The 19,016-nt window shown below is 39.9% G+C and overlaps 1 protein-coding gene across 1 annotated transcript; it reads left to right on the plus strand.

Annotated features, from left to right (window-relative positions):
* The first annotated feature begins 5,453 nt into the window (after positions 1-5,453).
* LOC138910114 (uncharacterized) lies at positions 5,454-18,002 on the plus strand. The gene is made up of 4 exons (XM_070201336.1): positions 5,454-5,757; positions 16,810-17,404; positions 17,517-17,546; positions 17,804-18,002. Exons 1-4 carry the CDS (start codon positions 5,454-5,456, stop codon positions 18,000-18,002), a joined length of 1,128 nt encoding a protein of 375 aa, XP_070057437.1.
* Positions 18,003-19,016: the final 1,014 nt, after the last annotated feature.

The following is a 19,016-nucleotide window of genomic DNA, read 5'->3' on the forward strand; positions in this document are numbered from 1 at the left end:
GACTTGTCGCATGTGTTAGACTTCAGCGCGATTCAACTAGATGAGAGCCAAGGTTATGAGAAGGAGCCAGTTGTCATTGTTGATAGACAGGTTTGCCAGTTGAGATCCAAGAGGATTTCCGCGGTAAAGGTTCAGTAGAGGGGTCAACCAGTCGAGGAGGCGACATGGGAGTCCGAGGAAGACATGCGGAGCAGATATCCACACTTATTCAGCACTCCTGGTATGATTCTAAACCCTTTCGAGGACGAATGTTTATTTAAGAGGTGGAGAATGTAACGACCCGACCGGTCATTTTTCTTTCTAGAACCCCGTTCCTCTAAATAAGACTTCATCTAGATGTTTTTACTGTTTTATGACTTGCGGGGATGGTTAGTTCGAGATTTTGAAGGGTTCAGGTTGAAATCAGAACATTTGGTTCCTTAGGGTTGGCTAAAAGGCTAAGTTTGACTTCGGTAAACATTTTGAGCAAACGACCTCAAAATCGGGATTTGATGGTTCCAAAAGGTTCGTATGATAATTTTGGACTTGGGCGTATGTTCGGGTCGGGTTTTGGATGACCCGGGAGCGTTTCGGCACCTAATAGTGAAAGTTGGTTCCTTGAAGGTTTTTTTGAAGTTCTTTAAATTTGTTTTGGAGCAGGTTTTGGTGATATCGAGGTCCAAATAGAATTCCGAGACCAGAAATAGTTCCGTAATATCATTTAATATTGCACACAAAATTTGGTGTCATTTCGAGTAGTTTACGTACATTTCGGCGCATTAGGAGTAAATTAAAGAACTTGAAGTTCATATCTTTGATTCAATTGGTTTAGGATGTGATTCATATTTTTGATGTTGCTTTGTGCGTTCCGAGAGCTCGAGCAAGTCCGTTTTATGATTCCAAACTTGTTGGTATGTTTGGACGGGGCCTCGGATGCCGTTCGGACGATGCGCGGATTGAGTTTGAAACTCAAAAAGGTTGCTGGTTACACCAGTTCTGGTGTAACCGCACCTGCGAGCTTTGGGCCGCAGGTGCGAGAGTTTGGTCGCAAAAGCGGATCTGGAGCATTTGGCCAGGGACTGCAGGTATGGAATTTCGTGTGCACCTGTGAATGCGCAGGTGCGAGGAGGAAGGGCGCAGGTGCGAACCAAGACGCAGAAGCGGTACGCTTGCTGCAGAAGCGGGACCGTAGAAGCGAGCTCCCGTCTGCAGAAGCAGCCCTTGCTAGTCTTGAAGGCCTCCGCAGAAGTGGACAAAGCACCGCAGGTGTGGCACCGCAATTGCGGCCAAGGCACCGCAGGTGCGAAGATCGCTGGGCAGAAAGGGTTCATTTAATACAGGACCTAAGCCAATTCTAACCCATTTCTCTCACTCTTTGGGTGATTTTAGAGCTTCTTGAGAGGAGTTTTCACCTAGCACTTTGAGGTAAGTAACTTCTACTCAATATTAGTTTAAAACATATATTATGGGTAGATTTAAACATGTAAATTTGTGGAATTTATGGGCTAGAAGAAAAAAACCTAGGTTTTGATAAAAATGAGATTTGACCACAGAATTGGTTATGGAATGTGGTAAAAATCATATATTTGAGTTCATGAGGTTATGAGTAACAACTTTCTTTAAAAAATTTCAGAATTCGGGCACGTGGGCCCGGGGGTGAATTTTAGGAATCCTACATTTAGGGTTTGGTAACCTCTTTAATAGTTGGAATACGAACTTTTGAATATGTATTGATTAGTTTATATACTATTTGATTAGTTTTGGATTGTTCGGATTGTTTAGCACCGAATCGAAAGCTTGAGCATAATCTTGGACCGGAGAGTAGACTTTGAGGCGAGGTAAGTCTCTTTTCTAACCTTGTAAGATGGAATTAACCCCATAGGTGAACTTAATCAATATATACTTCTATTTGTGGGGGGCTACGCATGCACAAGGTGATGAGAGTCCGTGCGTAGCCACTATTTATGCTTATGTCCGGGTAGATTTAGATTTACAGTATGCTTTGTTGACTGAGTTACTTGTTTATGCTTACTAATTGTTTAGAATAAAGCTGAGGTTGAGGATTTCAGTATTTTAAGAGTTTCTAGTTGAATTTCTTATATTGAAAAGAATTGAGGGATGTTTTAATAACTTGATAAAATCTATGTTCAACCACGTCGCAAGTATATTCTGCGAGCGGGGTAAATTTTCACTACTCTCATGGAAGCGGGTCGTTCGCCTCGGCAGGTTAATAGATGTATCTATGGTTTGTGTCGTTCGACCCTCGGCAGTGCACAGTATATGTATATGTATATTTGGATTGGGTCATACGTCCATGGCATAATTTCTGCGTAAAGATATTGGAAGCCCTTTTATATTTAATATTGTTTCATTGGCCTAAGAGGTGAAATGGTTAAATGAGGGAAATGACTTGGTTCTTACTTGCGGTAAAAGGATTGTTTATTTGTTTTCCTGCTCTGAGTCCTATTATCATTTATATATATCATGTTTAATTAGAACTTCATATTATTATATTGTTGGCCCATAGTAAATGTCGAAGTCAACCCCTCGTCACTACTTCTTCGAGGTTAGACTAGATACTTACTGGGTACATGTTGTTTATGTACTCACGCTATACTTCTGCACTTAATGTGCAGGATCTGAGGCAGGTACATCTGGATATCACTCCTACGCGCACGCTTGACTCCTGGTACGAGACTACACGGTGAGCTGCCCTCCCGAGCTGTTCTGCAGTAGCCAAAGTCTTTCTGTTGTTATTGTTCTATCTATTTTATTTCAGACAATAGATTAGAAATCTTTTGTATATTCTACTAGTAGCCTATACTCTTGTGACACCAGGTCTTGGCACATACACTAGTAGACTCGTGGTTTTGGTTTTACTTCATGATCATGATTGCACTCATTAGCTTTCGTGTTATTTATTTTTAAATCTATACTTCTTGAATCTTTATAATTTAAAGAAAGTTTGATTACTGGGGAAAAAAATCTTTTAAAAGGAGAAATCGCATAGTTTGCTCACTGTTGGCTTGCCTAGCGACGGCGCTGGGTGCCATCACAGCCTAAAATAGAATTGGGTCGTGACATAACTTGTGATGTTTTTGCAGTATCTTGTTGGTTGAATTCATTGATTCTTTTTAGTATTCGAAAGAGGCTAGTTGAATTATTGTTTAGACCTAGTTAGGACAATAATCGAAAGATGTTATCCTAAAGACCAATCCACTACGAATTCTTGCATATCTTCATCGAGTGTAAATTGGTTCATTTTGTGAGGTTGAAACTTAATCGAGAGAGGAGTTTCTACTAAATGCTTGAACTAATAATTGAGTGAATTCGAAAGACTCACCTGAACATTAGACGTGAATTGACTAGAGTTAAATCCCAAAGAATTATCTTACACCTATCCAATCAACCCATATTTTCTCCCATTGATATCTCCCTTGCTTACTTTTGTTCGATTGTCATTAGTCAATTAGCTCTAAATTTTTAGTTAATTTTAAATTTAATTCACATAATTCTCAACTGTTGATTATCTTGGATAGAAATCAAGCTACAAACTACGATAATACTGTTTAAATCAAATCCCCGTGGATACGATATTATACTATACTATCTTTGACTAGCGAGCATATTTAGGTGTGTGTTTTAAGTTCGTCAAATTTTGGCAATGTTGCCAGGGATTGGCAATCAATAGTGTTTGAAATAGTTTGGAGTGCTAATTCAGGATATTTTCTTTTTTTAAAAAAAAATTTCCCTTTTTACGCTTGGTGTTCTTTGACTGTGCGCAGGCTACAGGTTAAGTTGGTATATGACTCGATCTTCTGGGAAGGAAGTGCTACCATACGAACCAGAAATCGAGAAACAACTGTGACATTTGAGGAAGTAAAGAACTCTCTCCACGAATATAGAGAAGGTTCACTATTAGAAAACTACCTAAAACCGTCCAGAAATACCGTCGAAAATCTGGAAAAACCGATCGATTTCTGACCGACTTTAATCCGTTGAAATTAAGTTGGTCGGTAGAAAATAGCGACTGAAGTCAGTCGCAATTTTCGATCGATTTCGATAGGTAAATTAATTTTTACAAACGACCTAAAAAGTAAAATCTTTCGAAACAACCGACCGAAGTCGGCCGGTATTTTCTGACTGAATTCGGTCTGTATTTTTAATTATGCAATTAAACAATACATCGTCTAGGACTCAAACCAGGGTCTGTACTATGATATGATACTATTTTACCACTAGACTATTGGTACATTTTGGTTTATGACTTTTCTTTAATTTATTTGTACTCTTTAATTGCATTTTAGTGCGAAAATAACCTACCGATTTCGGTCGCTTTTATTAAAAATATAAAATTACCGATCGAAGTCGGTCAGTTTTTTAAAATGACTGACTGAAATAACCGACCGATTTTCGGTCGGTTTTTTGAATATTAATTTTAATTTATTTTATTTGAAAAATTGACCGATTTCGATCGGTTTCTTAAAAAATAAATTTCGCGGGATGCTAAAATAGTTTCCCGCATTTTTGCGCCAAAAAGAACCGACCGAAGTCGGTCGGTCTCGTAAAATAAAAATTAAAAAATATATATTTTAAAAAAGCCAACCGACTTCAGTCGGTATTTCGGTCGGTTTTTTATCTGATCGAAGTCGGTCGGTTAGCCGCGGTCGGTTTTGGCTTAATTTCTTGTAGTGGTTGGCCAATCCTAAACCAAGGAAATTATGGTGGGAGATGATGATAATGTTGATTTGGCTGCAAGAGAGGCGGCCTAACAAAGAGAAAGTTACACGAGATGCTGAGGAAGTAGCTCTTCGAAATGCACAACTTATCTATGAAAAAGAGAGGGCTCGGAGAATTGCTCAGAACCAACCTTGGGTGCAGACCAGTTCAGAAATATACCTCTCGGTGCAGGGAGACCACTTGGTGATTATGCTAGACCGGTTTACAACCAAGGGTTATCAAGTATTAGACCACCTCCAGTTGCGGCTAATAATTTCGAATTAAAGCAAGGGTTGCTCCAAACTCTTCAAAACTGATGCGTCTTCAGAGGAAAGATGAACGAAGATCCAAACAACCATCTAATGGACTTCGAGGAGATTATGAACACCTTTCAATACAATGGGGTGTCACAAGATGCAGCTTACTTAAGGGCATTCCCCTTCACTCTCAAAGACGATGCAAAGCAGTGACTTTGAAGCTTGCCCCAAAGATCAATTAAAACATATGAGGAGATGACCAGAAAATTTCTTGATAAATATTTTTCCTCAGCTAAAACGGGCAAGTTTGGAAGAGAAATTCATAACTTCTACCAGAAAGATACATAAATTGTGTTTGAAGCGTGGGAGAGGTTCAAGGAATTAGTTCGAAAGTGTCAACATAGCGGAATTGAACTCTGGATGCAACTCCAGGATTTTTAGGATGGTTTGACACCGGCCTCACGTAGAACATTGAGTAATGCAATTGGAGGCCCTTTGATGAAAAAGACACCAGAGGAGATAGTCACCATTCTCGATGAATTGTCTGTAGATGCAAATCAATGGCCTTCTGAAAATGCAAAAAGAAGAAGGGTAAATGGTGTTCACCAGGTTGATGCCAACATATCTGTGCAGGTACAGTTTGATGCCATGGCGAAAGAGATAAGAAAGCTGACCTTAGCTTCAATACAAAGTGAGAATCACGCAGGTTGTGATATATGTGGAAGAGGACACCCTACTGATGAGTGTCAGGCCTCAACTGAGGAAGTAAATGTTGTAGGAAATTATAACTTCAATGCAACGGGTCAGAAGCACCCCGGTTTTTCATGGAGTTCACCTGGGGGTACTGCAAATGCATGGCAACAAAATAACTCCAAATTCCAGGGACAAGGAGCTCTAGGCTTCCAAAATTAGCAAAGGCAGCAGTTTCAACCTCAACAATCCAATCAGCCTGGGCTAGAAGATCTGATGAAGTTCTTTTGTCACGGCCCCAAATTTTCCTCCATAGGATGTCGTGATGGCACCTAGTCTCTAAGACTAGGTAAGCCTATCAATGCGGAATAACAATAGAAATATGAAATAAATAAATTTGCAACTCACGTAATTATAACTCCCAAAACCCAGTAGAAATAAGTCACAAGCCTCTAAGAATGTATTCTGTATGTCTCTATACATCAGAGTCTAAAGCAAATAAGGAAGACAACATAATAAAATAGAAGGGGACTCCGGAGTCTGCGGACGCTGGCAGATATACCTCGAAGTCTCCTCGTACAGCTAGATTATTGATGCTTGGTCTGATAAGATGTACCTAGATCTGTACAAAAAGATGTGCAAAAGTGCAGAAGTGTAGTATGAGTACACCACAGCGGTACCCAGTAAGTGCCAAGCCTAACCTCGGTAGAGTAGTGACAAGGTCAGGTCAGGCCTTACTGGAATAATAAAAGACAAGGTGAAATATTTAACAATATAATAAAAATAAAATGACAATGGAAATGAATCAAGTAAGTAGTATGTCACCAATTAACTATGCAAAAATAATGGCAAATAATACCTCGTGGAAACAAAATATAATTCTTTTCAACTTTAAGAAAATCACAACAATAATCAAAGGCAACTGTGGCCATAAATCAATATCAACAAGGGCACTCCCGAGGTACCGCCTTGTAGTCCCAAATCATAAATAAATTCACAATATTTTATTTCCTTAAATCATCGCGGGAGCCTTCATATTTAATTTTAAAAAAAATATTTTTTTTCGAAATAACATCCCGCGTTTTAGCCACCCTTATCACACCGCATGACTTCTAGTAGTTCCCTTACTAGCCACGTGTATCAAGCCACCCTTATCTCACCGCATGCATTTCAACCCCCATACCTTATACCACCGCATGCGTATCAATATCACAATATATCACAATTTGTACCTCAAGTGCCCAAATAATTCAACTTGCCAAAATAAATCAACAACAATATTTTTCACAATAAAGAGCTCACGACTCATGCCAAAATAAATCAACAATAATATTTTTTCACAATAAACAGCTCACGGCTCCATCACAATGAGTACGAAAATCTCACAAAATATTCAGCAAAAATAATATTTCACAAATTTAACACCGTGTATAAATATCAAATTTTTAAATGTAAAATACTTCATTTTTAATAATATTTAAATTAAAAAAATTCCACCTTCAAAAGATGCACAGAATAAAAGAAACCAAGTTTCAGCTAAACATGTAAAAACAAGTAGCAGGAGAAGGTCAAGCAAATTTAAAGTATATAAATCAGATCAATGATGAAGAATATAACAAGATAAAATAATTTAATTAATATGCAACAGTGATCTACACAATTTAAAAACATAATCTTTCATATTTAGCCCGTGAACACACTCGTCGCCTTGTGTACACGACTTTCAACACATTACAATTATCACATCAATACCACTCCTAAGAAAAATTTCCCCCACACAAGGTTAGACAAGTCACTTACCTCGACTTGCTCCAATTTAATTCACTAGTAGGCCTTTTCCTCGATTATCCAACTCTGAATGGCTCGAATCTAGCTAAAATAATTTGATACAATCAACAAAAATTATAGGAATTAATTTCATAAGAAAATACTATATTTTTCAATAAAATCTGAATTTAATTCAAAAATCGCATGTAGGGCCCACATCTCGGAATCCGGCAAAACTCACAAAATCTGATAACCCATTCAATTACGAGTCCAACCATACCAGTTTCACTCAAATCCGACTCTGAATCGACACCGAAATCTCAAAAATTCATTTCTTTGAGATTTCTAATATTTTCCCAAATTTCAATCTCAAAACACTAATTAAATGGTGAAAACAAATGATGGATTCGGGTAATCTAACCATAATTTAGTTAAGAACACTTACCCCGATGTTTTCTTTGAAATCTCCCAAACATCGCCTCTCCCCAAGCTCCAATTTGTCAAAAATAGAAAATGGGACGAAGTCCCCTGCTTTATAACTTACAATGTCCAGGCTGCCCTCGGCCCTCGGCCCTAGATCCTCGACCTTCGATCCTCGGCCTCGATCATGGGCCTTCGATCCTCAACCTTGGTCTTTGGCCTTCGACTCTCGGCCTTGATCCTAGGCCGCGGTCTTCGGCCTTCGATTCCTGCCCCCGAATTTCCAGCAGAACAATATTGCAGCAGTTGTTTAAGTCCAAATTTTGATCCGTTAACCATCCGAAACTCACCCGAGGCCCTCGGGACGTCAACCAAATATACCAACAAGTCCTAAAACATCATACGAACTTATTTGAAATCTCAAATCACATAAAACAATATTAAAATCACAAATCACACCCCAATTTTCAAGCTTAATGAAACTTAAGAATTTCCAACTTCTACATTCGATGTCGAAACCTATCAAATGAAGTCCTATTGACCTCAAATTTTGCACACCAGTCATAAATGACATAACGGAGCTATAAAAATTTTTAAAATTGGATTCCGATCCTGATATCAAAAAGTCAGCTCCCTGGTCAAACTTTCAAACTTAAATTCCTATTTTAGCCACTTCAAGGTTAATTTAACTACGGTCTTCCAAATAAAATTTCGAACACACCCCTAAGTCCAAAATCGTCATACGGAGATGTTGGAATCAACAAAATTTTATTCCGGGGTCGTTTGCATATAAGTCGATATCCGGTCACTATTTGAACTTAAGCTTTAAAACTTGGAACTAAGTGTTCCAATTCATTCCAAAACCTCACTGGACCTAAACCAATTACTTCGGCAAATAGGGAAACTAGGTTACAACTTTTAAAATGACTGGTCGGGTCATTACATCCTTCCCCTCTTAACAAATGTTCGTCCTCGAATGGGTTTAGAATTATACCTGGAGTCTCAAATAGGTGTGGATATTTTTGTTGCATAACCTGCTCAGTCTCCCAAGTAGCTTCTCCTTCTGGCTGGCCTCTCCACTGCACCTTCACGGAAGCAATGTTCTTTAACCTCAGCTTTCAAACCTACCTGTCCAAAACAGCCACTGGTTCCTCAACATAAGATAGATCCTTGTCCAACTGAACTGAACTGAAGTCTAACACATGAGACGAATCGCCGTGATACTTCCGGAGCATAGAGACATGGAATACCGGATGAACTGCAGAGAGACTAGGTGGTAGTGCAAGTCTGTAAGCCACCTCTCCAACTCTCTCAAGAATCTCAAAAGGCCCAATATACCTAGGGCTCAACTTGTCCTTCTTCCCGAACCTCATCACACCCTTCATAGGAAAAACTCGGAGCAAGACTCGCTCACCAACCATGAATGCAACATCACGAACCTTCTAATCCGCATAACTTTTCTGTCTAGATTGGGTTGTACGAAGTCTATCCTGAATTAATTTAACCTTTTCCAAGGCATCCTGAACCAAATCTGTACCCAATAGCCTAGTCTCGCCCGGTTTAAACCAATCCACTGGAGACCGGCACTTCTTACCATACAAGGCCTCATACAAAGCCATCTGAATACTTGACTGGTAGATATTGTTGTAAGCAAACTCCGCAAGTGGCAAGAACTGATCCCAAGCACCCACAAAATCTATCACACAAGTGCGGGGCATATCCTCTAGTATCTTAATAGTGCGCTCGGACTGTCCGTCCATCTGAGGGTGAAATGTTGTGCTCAACTCAACCCGAGTACCTAACTCATGTTGTATAGCCCTCCAGAACCATGATGTGAACTGCGTACCCCGGTCAGAGATGATGGATACCGATACGCCATAAAGTCTGGCAATCTCGCGAATATAGACCTGAGCCAGCTATTCCGACAAGTAAGTAGTAACTACAGGAATGAAATGGGCTGACTTGGTCAACCTATCCACAATCACCCAAACTGCATCGAACTTCCTCTGAGTCCGTGGGATCCCAATAATGAAATCCATAGTGATCCGCTCCCATTTCCATTTTGGAATCTCTAATTTCTGAAGCAATCCACCCGGTCGTTGTTGCTCATACTTCACATGCTGGCAGTTTAGGCACCGAGCTATATATTCCACTATGCCTTTCTTCATCTGCCTCTACCAATAGCGCTGTCTCAAGTCCTGATACATCTTTGTAGCACCTGGACGAATGGAGTACCGCGAACTGTGAGCCTCCTGGAAAATCAACTCACGCAAGCTATCTACATTGGGTACACATAGCCTGCCCTGCATCCATAATACACCGTCATCTCCAATAGTTACTTCCTTGGCATCACCGTGCTAAACTGTATCCTTAAGGACAAGCAAATGGGGGTCATCATATTGACGCTCCTTGATACGATCATAAAGAGAAGATTGAGAAATCACACAAGCCAAAACTCGGCTCGGCTCGAAAACATCCAATCTAACAAACTGGTTGGCCAAGGCCTGAACATCCAAGGATAAAGGCCTCTCTGCTACCGGTAAATATGCAAAGTTGCCCAAACTCTCCGCCTTATGACTCAAGGCATCAACCACTACATTGTCCTTCCCGGGATGATAGAGAATGATGATATCATACTCCTTAAGCAACTCCAACCATCTCCGTTGCCGTAAATTAAGATCCTTCTGTTTAAACAGATGTTGTAGACTCCGGTGATTGGTGTAGACCTCACAATGGACACCGTACAAATAATGCCGCCAAATCTTCAAGGCATGAACAATAGCTGCTAACTCAAGGTCATGGACCGGATACTTCTTCTCATGTACCTTTAACTATCTGGACGTGTAGGCAATCACCCTACCGTCTTGCATCAACACTGCGCCGAGATTAATATGCGATGCATCGCAATACACAGTATAAGACCCTGAACCTGTAGGTAATACCAATACCGGGGCTGTAGTCAAAGATGTCTTGGGCTTTTGGAAGCTTTCCTCACATTCCACGATCCACCTGAATGGAGCACCCTTCTGGGTCAATTTGGTCATAGATGCCGCAATAGAAGAGAAACCCTCTACAAATCGGCGATAATACCCTGCCAAACCAAGAAAACTCCAGATTTTCGTAGCTGAGGATGGTCTGGACCAACTCTGCACTGCTTCAATCTTCTTCGTATCCACCTTGATCCATTTGCATGAAACTATATGACCCAAAAATCCCACTGAATCAATCCAGAATTCACACTTTGAAAATTTTGCATATAACTTTTTTTCTCTCAAGGTCGGAAGCAGAGTTCACAAGTTCTGCTCATGATCATCCTGACTCCGGGAATACACCAGAATGTCGTCAATAAATACAATGATGAAGGAGTCAAGATAGGGCTGAAATACATTGTTCATCAAATGCATAAATGTTGTTGGGGCATTTGTTAGCCCAAATGATATTACAAGAAACTCATAATGACCATACCGAATCCTAAAAGCAGTCTTCGAGATATCTGGCTCCCGAATCTTCAACTGATGATAGCATGAATGCAAGTCAATCTTAGAGAACATTGTGGCACCCTGAAGCTGATCAAATAGGTCATCAATACGTGGCAATGGATACCTGTTCTTCACTGTAACCTTGTTCAGCTGACGGTAATCAATACACATCCGCATATAACCATCCTTCTTCTTCACAAATAAGACAGGAGCACCCCAAGATGATATACTGGGCCGAATGAAACCCTTATCAAGCAACTCCTGTAATTGTTCTTTTAATTCTTTCAACTCTGCTGGGGCCATACAATATGGTGGAATAGAAATGGGCTGAGTTCCCGGCAAAAAATCAATGCCAAAGTCAATATTCCTGTCGGGTGGCATACATGGAAGATCCGCTAGAAATACATCAGGAAAATACCTTACTACAGGAACTGACTCCACGATAGGAGTATCAATACTAACATCTCTCACATAGGTCAGATACACATCACACCCCTTCTCAATAATTCATTGAGCTTTAAGAAATGAAACAACCCTGCTAGGAACATGATCTGAGGTACCTCTCCATTCTAGCCGTGGTAGACCTGGCATAGCCAACATCACCATCTTGGCGTAACAATCAAGAATAGCATGATAGGGCGACAACCAGTCCATGCCCAAAATAATATCGAAATCCACCATACTGAGCAATAATAAATCATCTTTGTTCTCAAAACTACTGATAACAATTAAACATGACCGATACACGCGGTCCACAATAATAGATTCACCCACGGGTATAGATACATAAATAGAAGAACTCAAGGAATCATGGGATACAACCAAATACGGAGCTAAATAAGATGACACATAAGAATAAGTGGAGCCTAGATCAAATAAGACTGATGTATCTCTATGACAGACCGGAATAATACATGTGATAACAGAATCGGATGCAATGACTTCTGTCCTAGCAGGAAGGGCATAATATTTGGTCTGGCCTCCCTATCTAGGGTGTCCTCTACCTGTCCGACCTCCACCTCTGGCTGGCTGTGCAGGTGGAGTAGCAACTGGTGTAGTAATCATGGCCCAAGAAGCCTAAGGGCCCTGTGGAATAGGTGAGGCCTGAGAAATTTGTGGAGGTGCACCCCTCCTAAATCTGGGGCAATCCCTCATTATATGAAGAGTGTCACCATACTCAAAACAAGCCCTCGAAGGACGTGGCTGCTGGGACTGGCTCGGGCCTGATCGAATAGACTTCCCGCTGAAGGCACCTTATACAGGAGGTACAGAAGACACTAGCAGTGCATAATATAGAACCTAAGGTCTGGGAGTAGCCGGAATACCACTGGAAGCTGGAAGTGTTGAATGAATAGAACGACTCACATAACCTCTACCATGACGGGCGGGATCTGTTAGCTTCCCCCTCTTCCCTTTCCCGGATCCACATACCTTCCAATCTCCTAGCAATCGACACCACCTGTTGGTATGTGATGTCTATCTCTAGCTCTCGTGCCATACTGAATATGATACTAGGGTGGAGACCCTCAATAAATCTGTGAACCCGCTCTCGAACGGTAGCAACTAAGACTGGTGCATGCCTAGCCAACTCACTTAATCGGACCGTATATTTCGACACGGTCATAGAACCCTGGCGCAGCTTCTCAAACTCTGCGCGCCAAGAATCTCTAAGACTCTAAGGAACATACTCTCTTAAAAACATATCTGAAAATTGAGTCCAAGTGAGTGAAGCTGCCTTAGTCGGACTATCCAAATCATATGCCCGCCACCACTGGTAGGCTGCTCCTCTAAGCTGAAATGCCATGAAAGAAACCCCACTGGAATCCACAATACCCATAGTATGGAGGATACAGTGGCATTCCTCTAGAAAACCTAGAGCGTCCTCTAAATCTAAACCGCTGAATATGGGAGGGTGGTACTTTTTGTACCTCTCGAGCATGAGCTGCTCCCCCTCTGAAACTGATGCCCTAACCTCGGGCCGAACTGAAACAACTGGCTGCACTGGTATAACTTCTGGGGCATGGTCAACCTGGGCCCGTGGCTCTAGGGTATGGGTGGCGGGAGTCTATGCTCCTCCCCCGGCCTGAGATGTGGCAGGAGCAAGTGGAATTAACCCTGCCTGAGCGAAAGTGCCAAACATGCTCAAAAACTGGGCCAGAGTCTCCTGAAGTGCAGGAGTAGTATCAAGCGTCTCAGGTGCCTGCTCTCCAACTAGAGCTACTGGTGGCTCTGCTGCAGCAGCTCGTGCAAGTGCTCTGGCTGCACCACGTGGTCTTCCTCGGCCTCTGGCACGACCTCTGCCCCGACCCCAGCCTCTTGCGGCTGTAACAGGGGGCGCATGTGTCTGATCATCGGATCTAGTTGTGCGTGTCCTCACCATCTGTGAAAGAATAGAAAGACAATGGTTTAAAATTTTGAAGTCAACAAATGCGCACGATAAGAAGTCAAAGAAGTGAATATTTCCCTCACAGTTCCATAGCCTCCCGAAGATAAGTACAGACGTCTCCATACCAATTCACGAGACTCTACTAAACCTGCTTGTGACTTATAACACCTATGAACCTAAAGCTCTGATACCAACTTGTCACGACCCCAAATTTTCCTCTGTAGGATGTCGTGATGACACCTAGTCTCTAAGACTAGGTAAGCCTATCAATGCGGAATAACAATAGAAATATGAAATAAATAAATTTGCAACTCACATAATTATAACTCCTAAAACTCGGTAGAAATAAGTCACAAGCTTCTAAGAATTTATTCTCTATGTCTCTATACATTAGAGTCTAAAGCAAATAAGGAAGACAACATAATAAGATAGAAGGGGACTCCGGACTCTGCGGACGCTGGCAGATATACCTCGAAGTCTCCTCGTACAGCTAGATTACTGATGCTTGGTCTGATAAGATGTACCTGGATCTGCACAAAACGATGTGCAGAAGCATAGTATGAGTACACCATAGCGGTACCCAGTAAGTGCCAAGCCTAACCTCAGTAGAGTAGTGACGAGTTCAGGTCAGGCCCTACTGGAATAATAAAAGACAAGGTGAAATGTTTAACAATATAATAAAAATGAAATGACAATGGAAATGAATCAAGTAAGTAGTATGTCACCAATTAACTATGCAAAATAATGGCAAATAATACCTCTTGGAAACAAAACAGAATTCTTTTCAACTTTAAGAAAATCATAACAATAGTCAAAGGCAACTGCAGCCATAAATCAATATCAACAAGGGCACTCCTGAGGTACCTCCTCGTAGTCCCAAATCATAAATAAATTCACAATATCTCATTTTCTTATATCACCGCGGGATCCTTCATATTTAATTTTAAAGAAATTATTTTTTCCGAAATAGCATCCCGCGTTTTAGCCACCCTTATCACACCGCATGACTTCTAGTAGTTCCCCTACTAGCCAAGCGTATCAAGCCACCCTTATCTCACCGCATGCGTTTTAACACCCAGACCTTATACCACTACATGTGTATCAATATCACAATATATCACAATTTGCACCTCAAGTGACCAAATAATTCAACTTGCCAAATTAAATCAACAACAATACTTTTCCACAATAAAGAGCTCACGGATCATGCCAAAATAAATCAATAATAATATTTTTCCATAATAAAGAGCTCACTTCTCCATCACAATGAGTACGAAAATCTCACAAAATATTCAAAAAAAATAATATTTCACAAATTTAACACCTTGTCTAAATATCAAATTTTTAAATGTAAAATACTTCATTTTTAATAATATTTAAATTAAAGAAATTCCACCTTCAAAAACTGCACAGAATAAAAGAAACCAAGTTTTAGCTAAATAGCTAAAAATAATTAGCAGGAGAAGGCCAAACAAATTTAAAGTATATAAATCAAATCAATGATGAAAAATATAACAAGATAAAATTATTTAATTAATATGCAACAACGATCTACATTATTTAAAAAAATAATCTTTCATATTTAGCCCGTGTACACACTCGTCACCTCGTGTACACGACTTTTAACACATTACAATTATCACATCAATACCAATCCTAGGGAAAATTTTCCCCACACAAAGTTAGACAAGTCACTTACCTCGACTGGCTCTAATTTAATCCACTAGTAGGCCTTTTCCTGAATTATCCAACTCCGAATGGCTCGAATCTAGCCAAAATAATTCAATACAGTCAACAAATATTATAGAAAATAATTTCACAAGAAAATACTACATTTTTCAATAAAATATGAATTTAACTCAAAAATCGCTCGGAATCCGGCGAAACTCACAAAATCCGACAACACATTCAATTACGAGTCCAACCATACCAGTTTCACTCAAATCCGACTCTAAATCGACACCGAAATCTCAAAAATTTATTTCTATGGGATTTATAATATTTTCCCAAATTTCAATCTCAAAACACTAATTAAATGGTAAAAACAAATGATGGATTTGGGTAATCTAACCATAATTGAGATAAGAACACTTACCCCGATGTTTTATCTGAATATCTCCCAAAAATCGCCTCTTCCCAAGCTCCAATTTGTCAAAAATGGAAAATGGGACGAAGTCCCCTCGGCCCTCGATCCTCGACCTTCGATCCTCGGCCTCGATCCTCGGCCTTCGATCCTGGGCATTCGATCCCCGGCCTTCGATCCTCAGCCTCGATCTTGGGCCTTCGATCCTGGGTCTTCGATCCTCGGCCTTCGATCCTCAGTCTTGGTCTTTCGCCTTCGACCCTCGGCCTCAGTCTTCGGCCTTCGATTTTTTTCCCCATATTTCTAGCAGAAAAATATTGCAGCAGCTTTTACAGCAGCTGTTTAAGTCCAACTTTTGATCTGTTAACCATCCGAAACTCACCTGAGGCCCTCAGGACCTCAACCAAATACATCAACAAGTCCTAAAACATCATATGAACTTATTTGAAACCTCAAATCATATCAAACAACACTAAAATTACAAATCACACCCCAATTCAAGCTTAATGAAACTTAAGAATTTCCAACTTCTACATTCGATGTTGAAACCTATCAAATCAAGTTCGATTGACCTCAAATTTTGCACACCAGTCATAAATGACATAACGGAGCTATGAAAATTTTCAGAACTGGATTCCGATCCCGATATCAAAAAGTCAACTCCCTAATCAAACTTCCAAACTTAAATTCCTATTTTAGCCATTTCAAGCCTAATTTAACTACGTTCTTCCAAATAAAATTCCAAATATGCCCCTAAGTCTAAAATCACCATACGGAGTTGTTGGAATCATCAAAATTTTATTCCGGGGTCGTTTGCACATAAGTCGATATCCGGTCACTATTTGAACTTATACTTTAAAACTTGAAACTAAATGTTCCAATTCATTCCAAAACCTCACCGGACCTAAACCAATTACTCCAGCAAGTCATATATCAGTTATAAAGTATAGAAAGATCATTAAATAGGTAAACGGGGCTATAACTTTTAAAACAACTGGCCTGATCGTTACACCTTTATTGTCAAAACAGATGAGAGGTTAGATGCTCATGGTGCAATTATCAAAAAACTTGGCAAAGGGTTGCAAAACTTGAAGAAGCAAGTGGGACAAATTTCCACCATATTTTCTGAAAGGATCCCAGGTACTTTGCCACCCGATACTGAAAGAAACCCCAAGGACACGGTAAATGTTGTAACTCTGAGAAGTGGACAAATAGTGAAAGAGCCCACCCCTATCCAAAATGAGGTGGTACCGAAAAAAGAAAGTGGGGAGCAGCTGAAAAATGAAGTTAATAAGAAGAAGAAAGGCAAGAAGGGAACCGAGGAAAAGAAGAAGGGAGAGAATTCAAGAAGGGATGAATCTGAAGAGAGCAAACATATGCCTGCTTTACCTTTTCCCCAAAATATTTATAGAGAGAAGCAAGACAAGCAATTTGAGAGATTTATGGATATGCTGAAACAAGTTAATGTAAATTTGCCATTCACAAAGGTGCTCTCCCAAATGCCAACTCATGCAAAATTCTTGAAGGAAATCCTGACAAATAATAGAAAGATACAAGAAACATCAGTAGTCAAGCTCACAGAGCATTGCAGTGCAATCTTGCAAAAAAAAACTCCCACAAAAGTGTGGAGATCCGGTGAGTTTTACTATACCTTGCTCTTTTGGCTCTATTAAATTTGATAAGTCTTTATGTGATTCTGGTGCCTCAATAAATCTAATACCTTTATCTATTTACAGGAAGCCAGAGAGTAAGATTGGAGAAATAAGGTCAGTACCAATATCTTTGCAGCTGGCTGACCAAACAATTTTGATACCCGAGGGGATAGTGGAAGATATTTTAGTACGGGTCGATAAGTTTGTATTTCCTGTAGACTTTATAGTAGTGAATATGGAGGAGAATAAGGAGGCCCCTCTCATATTAAGAAGATCATTCTTAGCAACGGGCAGAGCAATCTTAGACATACACGAGAGAGGACTCATGCTTAGAGTGGGTGAGGAGACTCTGACTTTTGAGATGAATGTAGAAACTGGGTGAAGAAGAAGAAGAAGCTAGCTGCAAGTGTTGAATGGAAACTGAAGAGCTCGAAAGACAAGGCTGCAATGAGTGGAAAAGATAAGTGTGGGTTGTACCCCAAGAAGGCTGAGAAGAAGTTGTCTGTATGGATGTGTGCATTGGTTTGGGCGCATGGAATGGAGCCCGACTTCGACTCAGACCCCGACTGAAAATTCAGGAAAGTTTCCTTTAACTTATATTTTTTAATTGTGTATTATGGGGACATGCCACAATTTAAAGTATGGGGTAGAGAAAATTGTATGTTGTATGTATCTGTGTTAGTAATTTAGTTTTGTTTTTTTAGTAGTTAGAGATAGAAAAATGAGAAAAACCATCAAAATTTAAAAAAATTGACTTTTTCCGACAATGGATATCATTTGACGGGTTTCTTGAGGGATTAACGTCAAAAGAAAAAGATAAAGAGATTTTATTTTGTTAGGTAGTGTAATAATTCTCCCTTGATTTTTCTTTATGCCGCGGTTCTTTTCCAAGGGTATTGTTTGAACCGGCTAAAGTTAGTTTTATTTTGTTAAGAGTAGGAAACCTTGTGCTATGAGTTGAATTGAAGCAATATCTCTTGACTTTGTAATGCCTTGAGAATAGTGAGTGCTTTAGTTGTGACGCTTAGGCTCAGTTTTTGACTCTTGTATAAGTACCTTAAATTGTATGATCTTAACTTTGCTTAACTGCTTTGACTAGAGTGTCTTGATGAGTCCAATGCTGAGTGAGTTATGTGCCATGTGTGGGTGAGGTTTTATGTTATTCTGTGCATTGTATTCGATGTCTAGAACTTGTCCTGTGTATTTGCAAAGCGAAATAGTAGTTTTATTCAGTCTTGGAGGTGATATAGGCATTTCTTTGTTGAGACAGGTATAAGCTTTTGCCCACCTAATTGTTATGCATCTTAGTTAACCCCTTTGAGACTGTAATCCTGTTTCTTTGGCAACCACATCACAAGTCTTAACCATTTGTTTGTAACCATTTATTTGAACCTTATACCTCTCGTGAGCACTTAAATTTGTATGAATGTTGTAAAAGTTAAAGTGTGGGTTGTTTGGTAGGCTTTTGAATGGAACTAATGAAATAAGGAGGAAGGTGCAATGTATTAAAAAAGTAAGAACCACTTGAATTAAAAAAGAAAGAAAAAAAGTTAATTGTATGATTGTGCAAAATATTCCATGATA

The sequence above is a fragment of the Nicotiana tomentosiformis genome, chromosome 4 (genome assembly GCF_000390325.3).
Source record: "Nicotiana tomentosiformis chromosome 4, ASM39032v3, whole genome shotgun sequence".
NCBI lineage: Eukaryota > Viridiplantae > Streptophyta > Magnoliopsida > Solanales > Solanaceae > Nicotiana > Nicotiana tomentosiformis.

Bases quoted from the DNA above. Each gene is read 5' to 3' on its own strand.
- LOC138910114 (XM_070201336.1), top strand. From the start codon at position 5,454: ATGAAAAAGACACCAGAGGAGATAGTCACCATTCTCGATGAATTGTCT. The intron at 5,758-16,809 runs GTCAGAAGCACC...TTGTCAAAACAG, and splicing joins TTATAACTTCAATGCAACGG to ATGAGAGGTTAGATGCTCAT. The intron at 17,405-17,516 runs GTGGAGATCCGG...ATCTATTTACAG, and splicing joins AAAAAAACTCCCACAAAAGT to GAAGCCAGAGAGTAAGATTG.